At 36.2% G+C, this 12519-nt stretch overlaps 2 protein-coding genes and 1 long non-coding RNA gene across 3 annotated transcripts; 2 read left to right on the top strand and 1 right to left on the bottom strand.

Annotated features, from left to right (window-relative positions):
• The first annotated feature begins 2333 nt into the window (after positions 1-2333).
• Positions 2334-10552, top strand: LOC108460598 (ATP-dependent RNA helicase DEAH13). Its single transcript, XM_017760154.2, has 12 exons — positions 2334-2523; positions 2975-3057; positions 3177-3249; positions 3411-3485; positions 3572-3621; positions 3721-3781; positions 3856-4263; positions 6292-6471; positions 6571-6801; positions 6950-7063; positions 7153-8391; positions 8881-10552. The coding sequence occupies exons 2-12, from the start codon at positions 3005-3007 to the stop codon at positions 10357-10359; spliced, it is 3963 nt and encodes a 1320-aa protein (XP_017615643.1). The 5' UTR covers positions 2334-2523; positions 2975-3004; the 3' UTR covers positions 10360-10552.
• Positions 3048-3858, bottom strand: LOC128295348 (uncharacterized). Its single transcript, XR_008285728.1, has 3 exons — positions 3499-3858; positions 3297-3404; positions 3048-3211 (listed from the first exon to the last, which is right to left on the bottom strand). It is a non-coding gene; the product is annotated as an uncharacterized LOC128295348 (long non-coding RNA).
• A 361-nt stretch (positions 10553-10913) lies between the features above and the next one.
• On the top strand, positions 10914-12187 carry LOC108459912 (proline-rich protein 3-like). The gene is made up of 2 exons (XM_017759312.2): positions 10914-11519; positions 11617-12187. Exons 1-2 carry the CDS (start codon positions 10982-10984, stop codon positions 11952-11954), a joined length of 876 nt encoding a protein of 291 aa, XP_017614801.1. The 5' UTR covers positions 10914-10981; the 3' UTR covers positions 11955-12187.
• The last annotated feature ends 332 nt before the right edge of the window (positions 12188-12519 follow it).

A 12519-nucleotide genomic window follows, 5' to 3' on the forward strand; every position in this document is an offset into this window, starting at 1 on the left:
CTCATGATTTAAAATTCCATTTCTTACATCATTTCTTTTATAAGAAACTAGACTTAATAAGATTTAATTTTATATTTTATTCATCCTATAATTAGATTTCTACAATTTTTGATGATTTTTCAAAGTTAAACTACTGCTGCTGTCCAAAACTGTTTTAGTGCAAGATATTAATTACTATGTTGTAACACCCTTATTTTCTTTTTCTGCACCATTTCTCATCACTTTCTCTTATTTTCTTTTCACTAACATATCAGGAACATAGGACCTTATGTAAGAAAATTCTACTATAACATTATTTCCATGCTTTGTCAATAATAACAGACTTAAAAACATATTGAAATCTTGATGTACTTACCTTGTTCTATTAATACCAATCTTTAACTTGATTTTCTCTCTCCTCCAGCTTCTATCTCTTGAATCCAACTTGATAGTCTAACTCCCCATGGTCTTCTTAACATTTTTCTCTCTTAGTAGCTATAGAAATTCTTTTGATTTCTAGGTAAAAATGGTGAATTTTTGGTGGAAGGACCAAATTGTAAAGAAAAGAAAATTTCTTTCTTTTCCTTCTCTTCTAAAGTTGGTTGCATGCATGGAAAGATGATGAAAATTCTTTATCTTTCCTTTCTTTTATACTAAATAATTAATAAAAAAATAATAATGAAATAATAATAAAATAATAAAAGATCTTATTAAAATAATATATATCTAATTAAATAATCATAAAATATCATCAACATCATCATTACTTTCTAGATTTCTCTCTCTTCCAATTGGCCATTTTTCCCTTTATTATCTTTTAAAATTCCATCATTGAGTCATCATTTAATTTAGTAAAATTATAATTTAGTCCCTCATAGTTCTTCACCTATTCAATTTAGTCCTAATTCATCCATTTTCCTTAGTTTCTAGATCATTCCACTCTTAAAATATTTACACTATTGGCCCTTTAACTTTTTTATATTTACACTTCAACCCCTCAAATTTTGAGTATTTACTCTTGTGCAATAAACCTTTTCTCACTTTTACAATTTAGTCCTTTCTTGAATTAATATATCATAATATATGACATAACTCAAGATTTCTCTTTTTGTCACTTTATTTCCTTATTTTACTATATCAAGGATAGTATCTTACTGTAAAAATTTTCAGAGTATTACACCTTGAACTTCCGGTAGCTTTAATATCTATAAAACAATGCAAACACACACAAAGTAAGCTTTCAAAAGCTTAATAAGCCACATACAAATAAACTTATCATATAACACAACTATAAACCAAACCATTCATGTAATTCATGGCCAAATACTATCACTTACTACATAGTTCATATACAATTCACATGATCCCAATTCATTTGCTCATATAACATATTTTCTCATAATTATATCATATATCATCACTTGCACATTTACTTATCTTTTATTTTCAAACATAGTATACATTTCAAACGTACCTGATTCGGATACACATTTCATATATTCATTCTTTTCTCGGAATGCATGTTGAACCGTTTTAAATCATGAGGATACGGGGATAGCTCGAAAAGCTCGTACAATGCCAACTTCCTAGACCTAGTCTTACATGTAACTAAATATCGATGCCACTATTCAGACAAGGCCTTATACAAAATCAAATACGATGTCGATGTCCCAGGCATGATCTTACACGTAAATCATAAGTCGATGCCAACGTCCCAGACGTGGTCTTACACAAAATCTCATATTGGATCCTATGTCATGACATATGTATCCTAACTATTCCTACAGTTCGTAGGGGGCTTTTCGGATGTCGAAACACTGTCGATGCTTTCTCAATTTCACATATTCATCTTCCAAGCCATTCATTTCATTTCAATAGCATATAAGCATAAATACATAAGCATAAATAACTTTATTCAAACACATTTATTTGTATATCGACTTACCTTGTATGGATTCTAACGAACAAAATCGACTATTCGACTACTTTCGACTTTTCCCGATCTAATTCCATTTTCTTTGGTTCTTTATCTATATAAATTCAAATTTAACTATTTTATTCACCAAATCATTCAATTCAATCCAAAAACACATAATTAGGGAATTTTGCAAATTAGCCCTCACATTTTCAAATTTTGACCCTTTAGTCCCTAATCCACAAAATCACAAAATACACAAAATTTCTTTTTACACATGCTTAGCTGAATTTTTATAGAGTTCATACAAGTCCATATATTTCATTTATTTCACATCCAAAAATTTGGCCATACATGACCCTAAAATGTATTATGAAATTAATTAAAAAATTCACTATATTGAAATAAAACACCCTAAATTTGATAAATTATAGGGGCCGTTTATGATATTATGCCAATTATATATCAAAAAATGAGTTTTTTAAAAAAAAAAAAATTCTCGACCCCCTCTCAACTCACTTCGTACATCCCGCCGCTAAACGAACCTCTCCCTCGCTTCTTCCTCCTCCTCCCGTTCCTTGCCTTGCCTTGCCTTCAAGTTCCCGTCGGACCAGGAAACTTAAAAAGTGGTAATTTTTTGAAACCCTAAACTAACTTGAAGATTGATTCCTACTCGATTCCTGAGATTTTAATAATTAATTCCCGTCATCTGCGTCGCTCTGCTATATTTTATTTTCAGGTTTCGATCCTACTGCTTGTTACTCTTTTCCATCCATCTATACTCTATCTGTTTGCTTTGTCGAGAAGAAGAGTATTTTTTAAAAATAAATTCCTATTCGATTAAGCGGAAATAGCGGACTGTTATCGCCGCTGTTTAAACCCTGTTGACAACTTAAACCCTTTTTCCACGTTATTTTCTAATGGAATTCAATTATGGCCATTTCAATTGCAGCCTTGTTCTCATTGCTGTTTTTATACAGCTCTATTAAACAACTTTACTACCTTAGTAGTATTATAAAATGGAGATAGGACTTGAATTGGATGAATTGGAGATAACTGCCTTACTTTTTTTTTTCCCAGGTTTTCATGAACTTCTATTAGGGTGGAAAAATGGAAAATTCTTGCCCACCTGTAGAGTTGAAGACCGGACAAGATGCATTGAGGTATATGAACTGTTTAATTTGCTCTATTTATTTTCTGCCAAGTTATAGAAAACTAGTGTTTTTTGATATCTTAGTATTGGCATAGACATTAACAGAATGCTGTTTGCATACATATGTAGTTTGGAAGCTAGTGACAGCAATGCTTTAATCTTGCCTACAAAAAGAAGCAAGAAAAGGAGAGGGAAGGATCAGGTATAAATAGTAGCAGTGATGGCAATGCGTGAAAGGGTTCATCTTACCCTTGGTAGTGGTGTAGTTTGGATGCCAATGATAGCACTGCTTTAATCTTGCCCTTGATTTTTTCTTTTGATCATATAAAGAATGAAGTTGTGGTTAAATGCTTGTGTCTACAGGAACTTCAAAGGGTTAAAGAGAAACAAAACCCCAAACTGAGTAAATCTCAGATAAGAAAGTTGAAGAAGATAGAGGTTCTTGCCCTACCTTGATGATTCATACCAACTTGCTTTGCTTCATTTGTTGAGTTAGGTGGATGACTTCTTATTTGTTGGTGCAGGAAGAGAAAGAGAAAGAACTTTTTCTATCAAAGAGCATTGAGGCATTGGAGTACTTTTCCTTTTCCTTTTAAATAATTTATCTTACTTTGTCTTTTGTTGGAAACGTTGTTGAATGTTTGACAAGTGCTACAACACTTAACTTTTTCAGGAAATACAAGATTCCAGAAGATGTATATTCCTTGCTTCAGTCCTCAAAAACTATCGGTCAGGTTTGTATCTTTGAGTCTACCAATTTTAATAATAGGAAATAGTTATTATGCTTAACATGAACTTGCTTTAATAGGCCGAAACAACACGGGAAAAACGGAGGACAGCTATTCAATTTTCTAAAGTAGGTTTAGAAGTTCCACAGTGTGCCAAATCTTCTAAAGTGGGAGATGGTGATCTTTTGTCTTCATCAGAACCTGAAATTGAGTTGGAGGAATTAAACCCGAGGAAGGGTATTAGCCAAAATCAGATTGAGCAATCCATCAAAGTAGAAAAAGAAGTTGCAAAACATGCGGGTGACTCTTTGGCATCTTCTCAGAAGCTGGCTTTTTGTAAGGACCTATCTGCAAGCTGCAATTATGTTGATACCTTACCAACTATGGAGGCTTTCTGCAAGAACAATGATGCACCTTTAGAAGAAGGCATGGAAACCTGTATTCCTAAGTTGCCGGTAGATGGTGGGAGAAAAAGCACCATCTCTATGGTAAGTTAGATTTTGAAAGTCTAACAAATCATTTGAAGGAAGAAATGCAACTAAAGAGATTATATAGATATGATATTTGGTTAGGTATTATACACTTGAGATTTAATGTTTACCAAGCTTTCTGCCTATGTTCCTGTAAGTCAAGCTAGAAAGTATTAGATGTGATGAAAAAGTAGAAATCATATGGAAGATAGGTTGGACATAAAAAATTTACTTCAATTAAAATTTCCAGCTTAATTTCTTCGTTTTCTTGCTTGTTCATCTGCTGTTTTCTGTTTTTGGCTTAATTGAGGTGTTTTGACATGGAGGATGGTGGATGAGAAGTAACTTGGAGAAAAATTTCAAACCCGCTTGAATGCCCCTCTTAGGCTTCCCCCATCTCCTTTTATAGGGGAAATTCTGAACTCTGTTTAATTCCATTTGAATCCCGTACAATTTCCTGATAAGGATGATGTCTCATCTTTGATTTGATGATTTTTTTTGTCCTGATGTGGTTGCTTCCATGTTGCATCCTTTTTTGGTCTTTTTCTATGTTGGTTTTTCCCAAGTAGCTTCCTCTATCTTTTCTTCTACCCTTCTTGGATATTATTTAGATTCATTTCTTCAATTTCATCTAGATTTCATGGATCAATTGACAATCTTTGTGAGTTCCAACTTTCACATGTATTTTTGATTTCTTCAACTATATGTGATGGAGAATCGTCGATCTCCATGTCAGCTATCTTTTTTAATAGTTGAACGGATTCTTTACTTCTATCATCCTGGCGATATCCAGCTCCAGCATCATATGCCAATATTCTTCCACCAAGATTGTCAATTGATTCATTAAATCTAGATGAAATTGAAGAAACGAATCTAGTTAATATCCAAGAAGGATAGAAGAAAAGACAGAGGAAGCTACTTGGGAAAAACCAACAAAGAAAAAAACTAAAAAGCAAGCTACGTGGAAGAAACCACAATTGCATCCCGACAAAAAAAGGAAGCAACGTGAAAGCAACCAAATTAGGACAAAAAATATCATCAAATCAAAGATGAGACATCATCCTTATCAAGAAACTGTGCGGGATTCAAATGAAATTAAACAGAGTTCAGTATTTCTCCTATAAAAGGAGATGGAGGAAGCCTAAGAGGGGCATTCAAGTGGGTTTAAAATTTTTCTCCAAGTTACTTCTCATCCACGATCCTCCCATATTTTGTAAAACTAGTCTAAGAGGGGATTCAAGTGGGTTTGAATTTTTTCTCTAAGTTACTTCTCATCCACTATCCTCCCCTATTTTGTAAAACTATTCCTTTACTACTAGTTTTACAAAATAGGAGAGGATGGTGGATGAGAAGTAACTTGGAGAAAAATTTCAAAGCTACTTGAATGCTCTTCTTAGGCTTCCTCCATCTCCTTTTATAGGAGAAATTTTGAACTCTGTTTAATTTCATTTGAATCCCGTACAGTTTCCTGATAAGGATCATGTCTCATCTTTGATTTGATGATATTTTTTGTCTTGATGTGGTTGCTTCCACGTTGCTTCCTTTTTTTGCTTGGATGCAATTATGGTTTCTTCCACGTAGCTTCTTTTTTTGGTCTTTTTCTTTGTTGGTTTTTCCTAAGTAGCTTCTTCTATCTTTTCTTCTATCCTCTTGGATATTATCTAGATTCATTTATTCAATTTCATCTAGATTTAATGAATCAATTGACAATCTTGGTGAGTTCCAACTTTCACATGTATTTTTGATTTCTTCAATATATGAGATGGAAAATCGTCGATCTCCATGTCAGCTATCTTTTTTAATAGTTGAACGGATTTTTTACTTCTATCATCCTGGCGATATCCAGCTCCAGCATCATATGCCAATATTCTTTGTCCATCAGTCCAAAAGCAATAAGATTTTTGTTGAAGTAGATATTGGGCTTTGGTCATTAAATCTATTCCTGCTTGGATTTGATAATAACTGGGATTATTGTAAGCATCACCAGATAAGAGACCTAAATTTGATTTCAACATGACTTGTCCTAATGAACTTTGTTCTTTCCAGGGACCTCTTTCTGCCCCAACTGTTGTAGTGCATGTTTCAAGGCCAGATGAGATTGAGAACAAAAGGAAGGATCTTCCAATAGTCATGATGGAGCAGGAAATAATGGAGGCTATAAATGAGAATTCTACTGTAATTATTTGTGGAGAGACTGGTTGTGGTAAAACCACACAAGTTCCACAGGTATGGTTTTATGATGCATGATTGTGTCTACTTAGTGGGATCTAGAAGCTTTTTTTCCATTTGATGATTCTGTTTTTTACCCTATTCCCCAATGTTTAGTTTCTTTATGAAGCTGGATTTGGTTCAAACCAGTCTACCATTAGAAGTGGTGTCATTGGTATTACTCAACCCCGCCGTGTTGCTGTCCTTGCTACTGCTCAGCGAGTTGCCTTTGAGCTTGGCCTTCATCTAGGTAAAGAAGTTGGGTTTCAAGTTAGGCATGACAAGAAGATTGGAGGCAGATGCTCTATCAAGTTTATGACTGATGGGATTTTACTTAGAGAAGTTCAGGTTTTACTTCCAATTTCTAATACTGTTTTTATCTCTGTGGTAATACTGATGAGTGATGACTATGCATGAAAAATAAATATCTTGCATTCTTTCTTTGGTACTTCCAGTTTAATATTCTTATCACATATCTTCACATTTTGTGGTTCAGAATGATGTTCTATTAAAGCGCTACTCTGTCATTGTTCTGGATGAGGCTCATGAGCGGAGCTTGAACACAGACATACTTATTGGAATGCTTTCTCGTGTAATTCGACTTCGGCAGGTGAAAATTGAAAGATGCTCTACCTTGGGTCAATGAACATAATTTCCTCTCTTATATATATACCTTTATCCTTGCTGTAATTGTGGCAGGATTTGTATGAGAAGCAACAACAGATGATTCTTTCAGGACAAAGTATAAACCCTGAAAACATGATATATCCATTAAACCTTGTTTTGATGAGTGCTACACTGCGAGTGGAAGACTTCATTTCTGGGAGAAGGTTATTTTGTGTTCCTCCTCCTGTAATCGAGGTTCCTACTAGGCAATATCCCGTCACGATTCATTTCTCAAAGAGAACAGAGCTTGTGGATTATATTGGTCAAGCCTTCAAAAAGGTCATGTCTATACATAAGAGGCTTCCGCCAGGTGGCATACTTGTTTTTGTCACTGGACAGAGAGAAGTAGAGTACTTGTGCCGAAGGTTACGCAAGGCTTCCAAGGGTGTGATCACTAACATTTCTAAAGGGGACAAAAGGACTGAGGCTGCTCCTAACTCTCAAATAAGTTCAGTTGAGGACATTAATATGAAGGATATTAGTGATGCATTTGAGACTAATGAAGACTCAGCCCACCAGAAGACTGACAGGTTGAGCTCATATGATGAAGATCAGTATGATTATCATGAGGATGATTCAGATGCTTCTTATGATTCAGAGACGGATAGCGAACTGGAAACTTTTGATGAGGATGGGAACACATTGGATAAAAAATCCATGGAAAATAGTGGTAACTTGGTTGATGTGTTGGGAGGGGATGGAAGCCTTGCTTCACTGAAGGCTGCTTTTGAAGCTTTGTCTGGGAAAAATGGGTTAGATTCTAATCCTGAGGGACAAGAGGCTGTCTCCATCAATCCAGAGAGCAGCTTAGAGCAACACTCTGCTCCCATTGAAAAAGTTAGTGAAGGTAATATAGGCCTCAATACTGGTGCCCTACGAGTTCTACCACTTTATGCCATGCTACCTGCAGCTGCACAACTTCGTGTATTTGAGGAGGTGAAGGATGGAGAGCGGCTCGTTGTTGTTGCCACCAATGTGGCTGAAACCTCTTTAACCATCCCTGGAATAAAGTATGTGGTTGACACTGGGAGAGAAAAGGTTAAGAACTACAATCCTACCAATGGTATGGAAACCTATGAGATCCAATGGATAAGTAAAGCATCTGCTGCTCAACGAGCAGGAAGAGCTGGAAGAACCGGTCCTGGCCATTGTTATCGTCTCTATTCTTCAGCAGTCTTTAGTAACATACTGCCTGATTTCTCTTGCGCTGAGATATCTAAAATACCTGTTGATGGTGTTGTTCTTCTTATGAAATCCATGGGCATCGATAAGGTGAGCTTTGCATATATTTTGTTGTTCATCTTTCTCTCTAGAATTGTTTCATATTAGGGTCTATATGGTGCCTATTCAGATACTTTATGGGTTAACATTTGGGATCCCTAGACACATGAATATTTGTTTGGATCCCTAGACACATAAATATTTGTTTTCTTTTGTCAAAATTTGAGCCTATAAACTTTTTCAATAAGTTTTGGCTAATGCACATTTATGATGAGGGATTATTTGCGGTTGAGTTCTGCCAAATTATCTGAAGTCAATCTAAGATGAAGTTTTAAAGCGAACATTTTTGTTATTAGGTTCACTTGCAGTTAGTAATACCCATTTTGGTTACCATATAACTTTTGATCTGTTATGGGCCTTTTAATAAGGTTCCTTAAAGGTTTAGATGTTATGTTGTCTACCTGATCTACAGTAACTTGTATAAAACTTGAAGTTGTTCACCAATGAATATCTTTGTCACGTTTTCTGTACTTTTTTCAGGTTGCAAATTTCCCATTCCCAACTTCTCCAGGACCCACTGCGTTGGTTGAAGCAGAGCGTTGTCTGAAAGCTCTTGAAGCACTTGATGGCAGTGGAAGGTTGACATCTCTGGGGAAAGCCATGGCTCATTATCCAATGAGTCCTCGCCACTCAAGGATGCTCCTTACTGTTATCCAGATAATGAGAAGGGTGAAAAGCTATGCCCGGGCTAATCTGGTTCTTGGATATGCAGTTGCAGCTGCTGCAGTTTTGAGCTCGACAAATCCTTTTGTCATACAATATGAAGAAAGCCATAATCAAACTGATGAACCAAAGCGGGATGATGGATCTAATCCCTTAGATAGTGAGAAAGTTTTGAACAAGAAAGAAAAATCACAGAAAAGAAAACTAAAAGAATTGGCCAAAATGTCACGAGCTAAATTCTCTAATCCTAGTAGTGATACTCTGACAGTTGCTTATGCATTACAGTGTTTTGAGCTTTCAGAAAGCCAAGTGGACTTCTGCAATGCGAACGCATTACATCTGAAAATCATGGAGGAAATGTCAAAGCTAAGAAAGCAGCTTCTTCAGTTGATTTTTAATCAAAATGTTCATTGTGATGTTGGACAAGATTTCTTATGGACTCATGGAACCATGGAAGATGTAGAGCAGTCTTGGAGGGTTGCCTCCAGTAAGTACCCACTTTTACAGAACGAGGAAGAGCTCTTAGGACAAGCTCTCTGTGCTGGCTGGGCTGATAGGGTTGCCAAACGCATCAGAGGAGTTTCAAGATCGTCTGAAGGAGATAGGAAGGTAAATACAGTCAGATATCAGGCCTGCTTGGTTACAGAAACCGTCTTTCTCCATCGCGCTTCATCTCTTTCAAGTTCTGCTCCGGAGTTCTTGGTATACAGTGAACTATTACAGACAAAGCGGCCATACATGCATGGGGCAACAAGTGTGAAATCGGATTGGCTTGTTAAATATGCCAAGTCTTATTGCACTTTCTCTGCTCCTCTTACTGATCCTAGACCTTATTATGATCCTCAAACAGATGAAGTATATTGTTGGGTGGTTCCCACTTTCGGGCCTCACCTATGGCAACTTCCAATGCATAATTTGCAGATCAGTAGCAATGCACATCGAGCGACAGTATTTGCATATGCTTTGCTTGAAGGTCAAGTATTGCCATGCCTAAAGTCTGTCAAGCAATTCATGTCAGCTTCTCCTGATATCATTTTAAAGCCGGAATCATATGGTCAAAGTCGAGTTGGAAATCTTTTACATAAGTTCAAGACCTGGAGGATTGACAGTTGTGGTCAGTTGAGAAAGATATGGGAGGACGATTCAAGAGCATTACATTCAGTAATTCTAGACTGGTTTCAAGAAAGTTTCCACAAACATTTTGAAATGCTTTGGTCAGAGATGCTTTCTGAAGTCCTCCTAGATCCCCAAGAACGTTTTCCCAAGAGATTGAAGAGAGATAAAAGGAAAAAGTAGTGTTGCTTATTTGAAAGTTAGGAATGAAAAATACCTCTATTTTATTTCATTTTATTTATGATTCTTGCAAATCTCAAAATGAGTCTGTAACTTGTATCACAATCTGTAATTGTAAAAGGAAAGAAATTTTGATGTAATGAACCATTTAGAGTTGATGTCGTACAAGTATGAAATGAAAGCATTAGTTTCAGAACTATGACGTGTCCTTGCCTTAACCTGGCAGGTTTCAAGCTGCCTATTACATTTCCTTTTTTCCTTCTTGGTGATGCGCTTTTTTGCCTGTAATAGATATGTAACTTCAGGCATATAATTTTTTTACGGTTAATTTTTAACAAGATTTTAGTATATATTTTCATAGCATTTGACGATCTTCATTAGGGTTGCAGGAAAAGGTGTCCATGTACATTAGATATAGATTATTTAGGTAGTGGTACCCCAGTCTACAAATCACGTTGGGATCGTGCACCCAACGTAATGTTCCTACATTGTTTATTTTATTTCCTAACTACTAATCATAATCAATAGTCATTGGTAACAAATTTCCCTATAAATAGGCAACGTTGTGAGCCGATTTCTTCAGCCACCATCTTCCTTTCTTTGTTCATATAGTAACTACATCGCAATGGCTCTCCCACGTCTCTCCTTGCCATTCTCCTTACTTCTACTTTCATTGCTAGTTATTGCTTCGGCTGGCGATTATAGCGATGCTTCATCTAAATATGGTTTCGATGGAATACCGGCTGACGGCCCTCAGGCAAAGCCAGATGAAGCAGAAATACCTCATTATGGCACCAAACCAGACTACTACAAGCCCCAACCAACATACAAAGAGAAGTCTGAGGGAAATGAAAAGCCTGCAGGTTACTACACGAAACCATACGTTATTAAACCAAAGCCAGAAGGAGAAGAAAAGCCTAACTACAAGCCTAAACCTGAAGAAGAAAAACATTATTATGGTAGTAAACCAGACAACTACAAGCAAACAAAGGAAGGTGAAAAACCCGAATATGAAAGAAAACCATACGTAGTTAAACCAGAGCCAAAAGGTGAAGAAAAGTATTACGATGGCACAAAACCGGAAGAAATGAATAATCGTATCTCCATTGCTGTTCAAGGGCTTGTTTTATGTAACACAGGTTCCAAGTATTACCCAATTCAAGGTAATGTACTCAGACAGTCCTAATACCCCGTTTATGTATTTTGTGTTGATTGAGTGTAATTGGCTACTTAATTTCTCTCATTTATTGGCATGAGCAGGGGCTTCTGCAACGATAACATGTAAAGCTGTTGATGAGGTAGGGGCCGAGAGAACTGTCTCCATTTGCAGCAAAGCAACTGATGCAAAAGGTTACTTCTTTGCTACATTGTCCGATCAAGGTCGTGGCAAGTTGAAGCTTAAAGAGTGCAAGGCGTACCTTAAAAGCTCTCCATTGGAGGCCTGCAATGCTCCCACTAATGTCAACAAAGCCATTGAGGGTGCTCTTCTTTCTGCTTTCCGTGTTCTAAAGGAGAAGAAGACGAAATTGTATTCTGTGGGGCCTTTCTTCTACACCACCCAAGCTAAACCAGCGGCAGCCCCTAAATATGGTTACTAAAGTTGAATCCTTTCTTCTTGACTATACAATCTAATTTCCTCCCCCATTTTGATATTCTGTTTTGAAGTTTGAGATGGCAACTTGAGTTGATTCTTTCCTGTGTCAATTTCCATCTTTTTTTTAAGTGAACCCTGTTTGATTTGATGATTGGCTTGCTCCAGTAGTAGCCTCTTTCCGGAACTTGTAACGAACATTGGTCTATCTATAATATTTTGAATATCATTTGTTTTTGATAAATTATGTAAGAAGAGTAAGGTTTTTTTTTTAATAAAGTTCTAAGCAATCACAAGCATTATGACAAATGGATAGTTTGAGTAACCACAATACAAAATCAAACCATTACATTGCAAAATAATCTAGACTAAAGTTAATAAACTGATTGAACTAACTGGACTAAAATCCATTCATGGCAACCACTAATGAGACGACTCGAAAACTTGCACATAAAATTGTGCATGACAAATCTTGAATCAGGACCCTGGACCTCCCTCTTACCAATTGAACGAAGGCCTCCTTAGCATAATAGAATTTTTAGATTTCTCAAATAAATCAATGGCAAATGTTT

Source organism: Gossypium arboreum, chromosome 7 (genome assembly GCF_025698485.1).
Source record: "Gossypium arboreum isolate Shixiya-1 chromosome 7, ASM2569848v2, whole genome shotgun sequence".
Taxonomy (NCBI): domain Eukaryota; kingdom Viridiplantae; phylum Streptophyta; class Magnoliopsida; order Malvales; family Malvaceae; genus Gossypium; species Gossypium arboreum.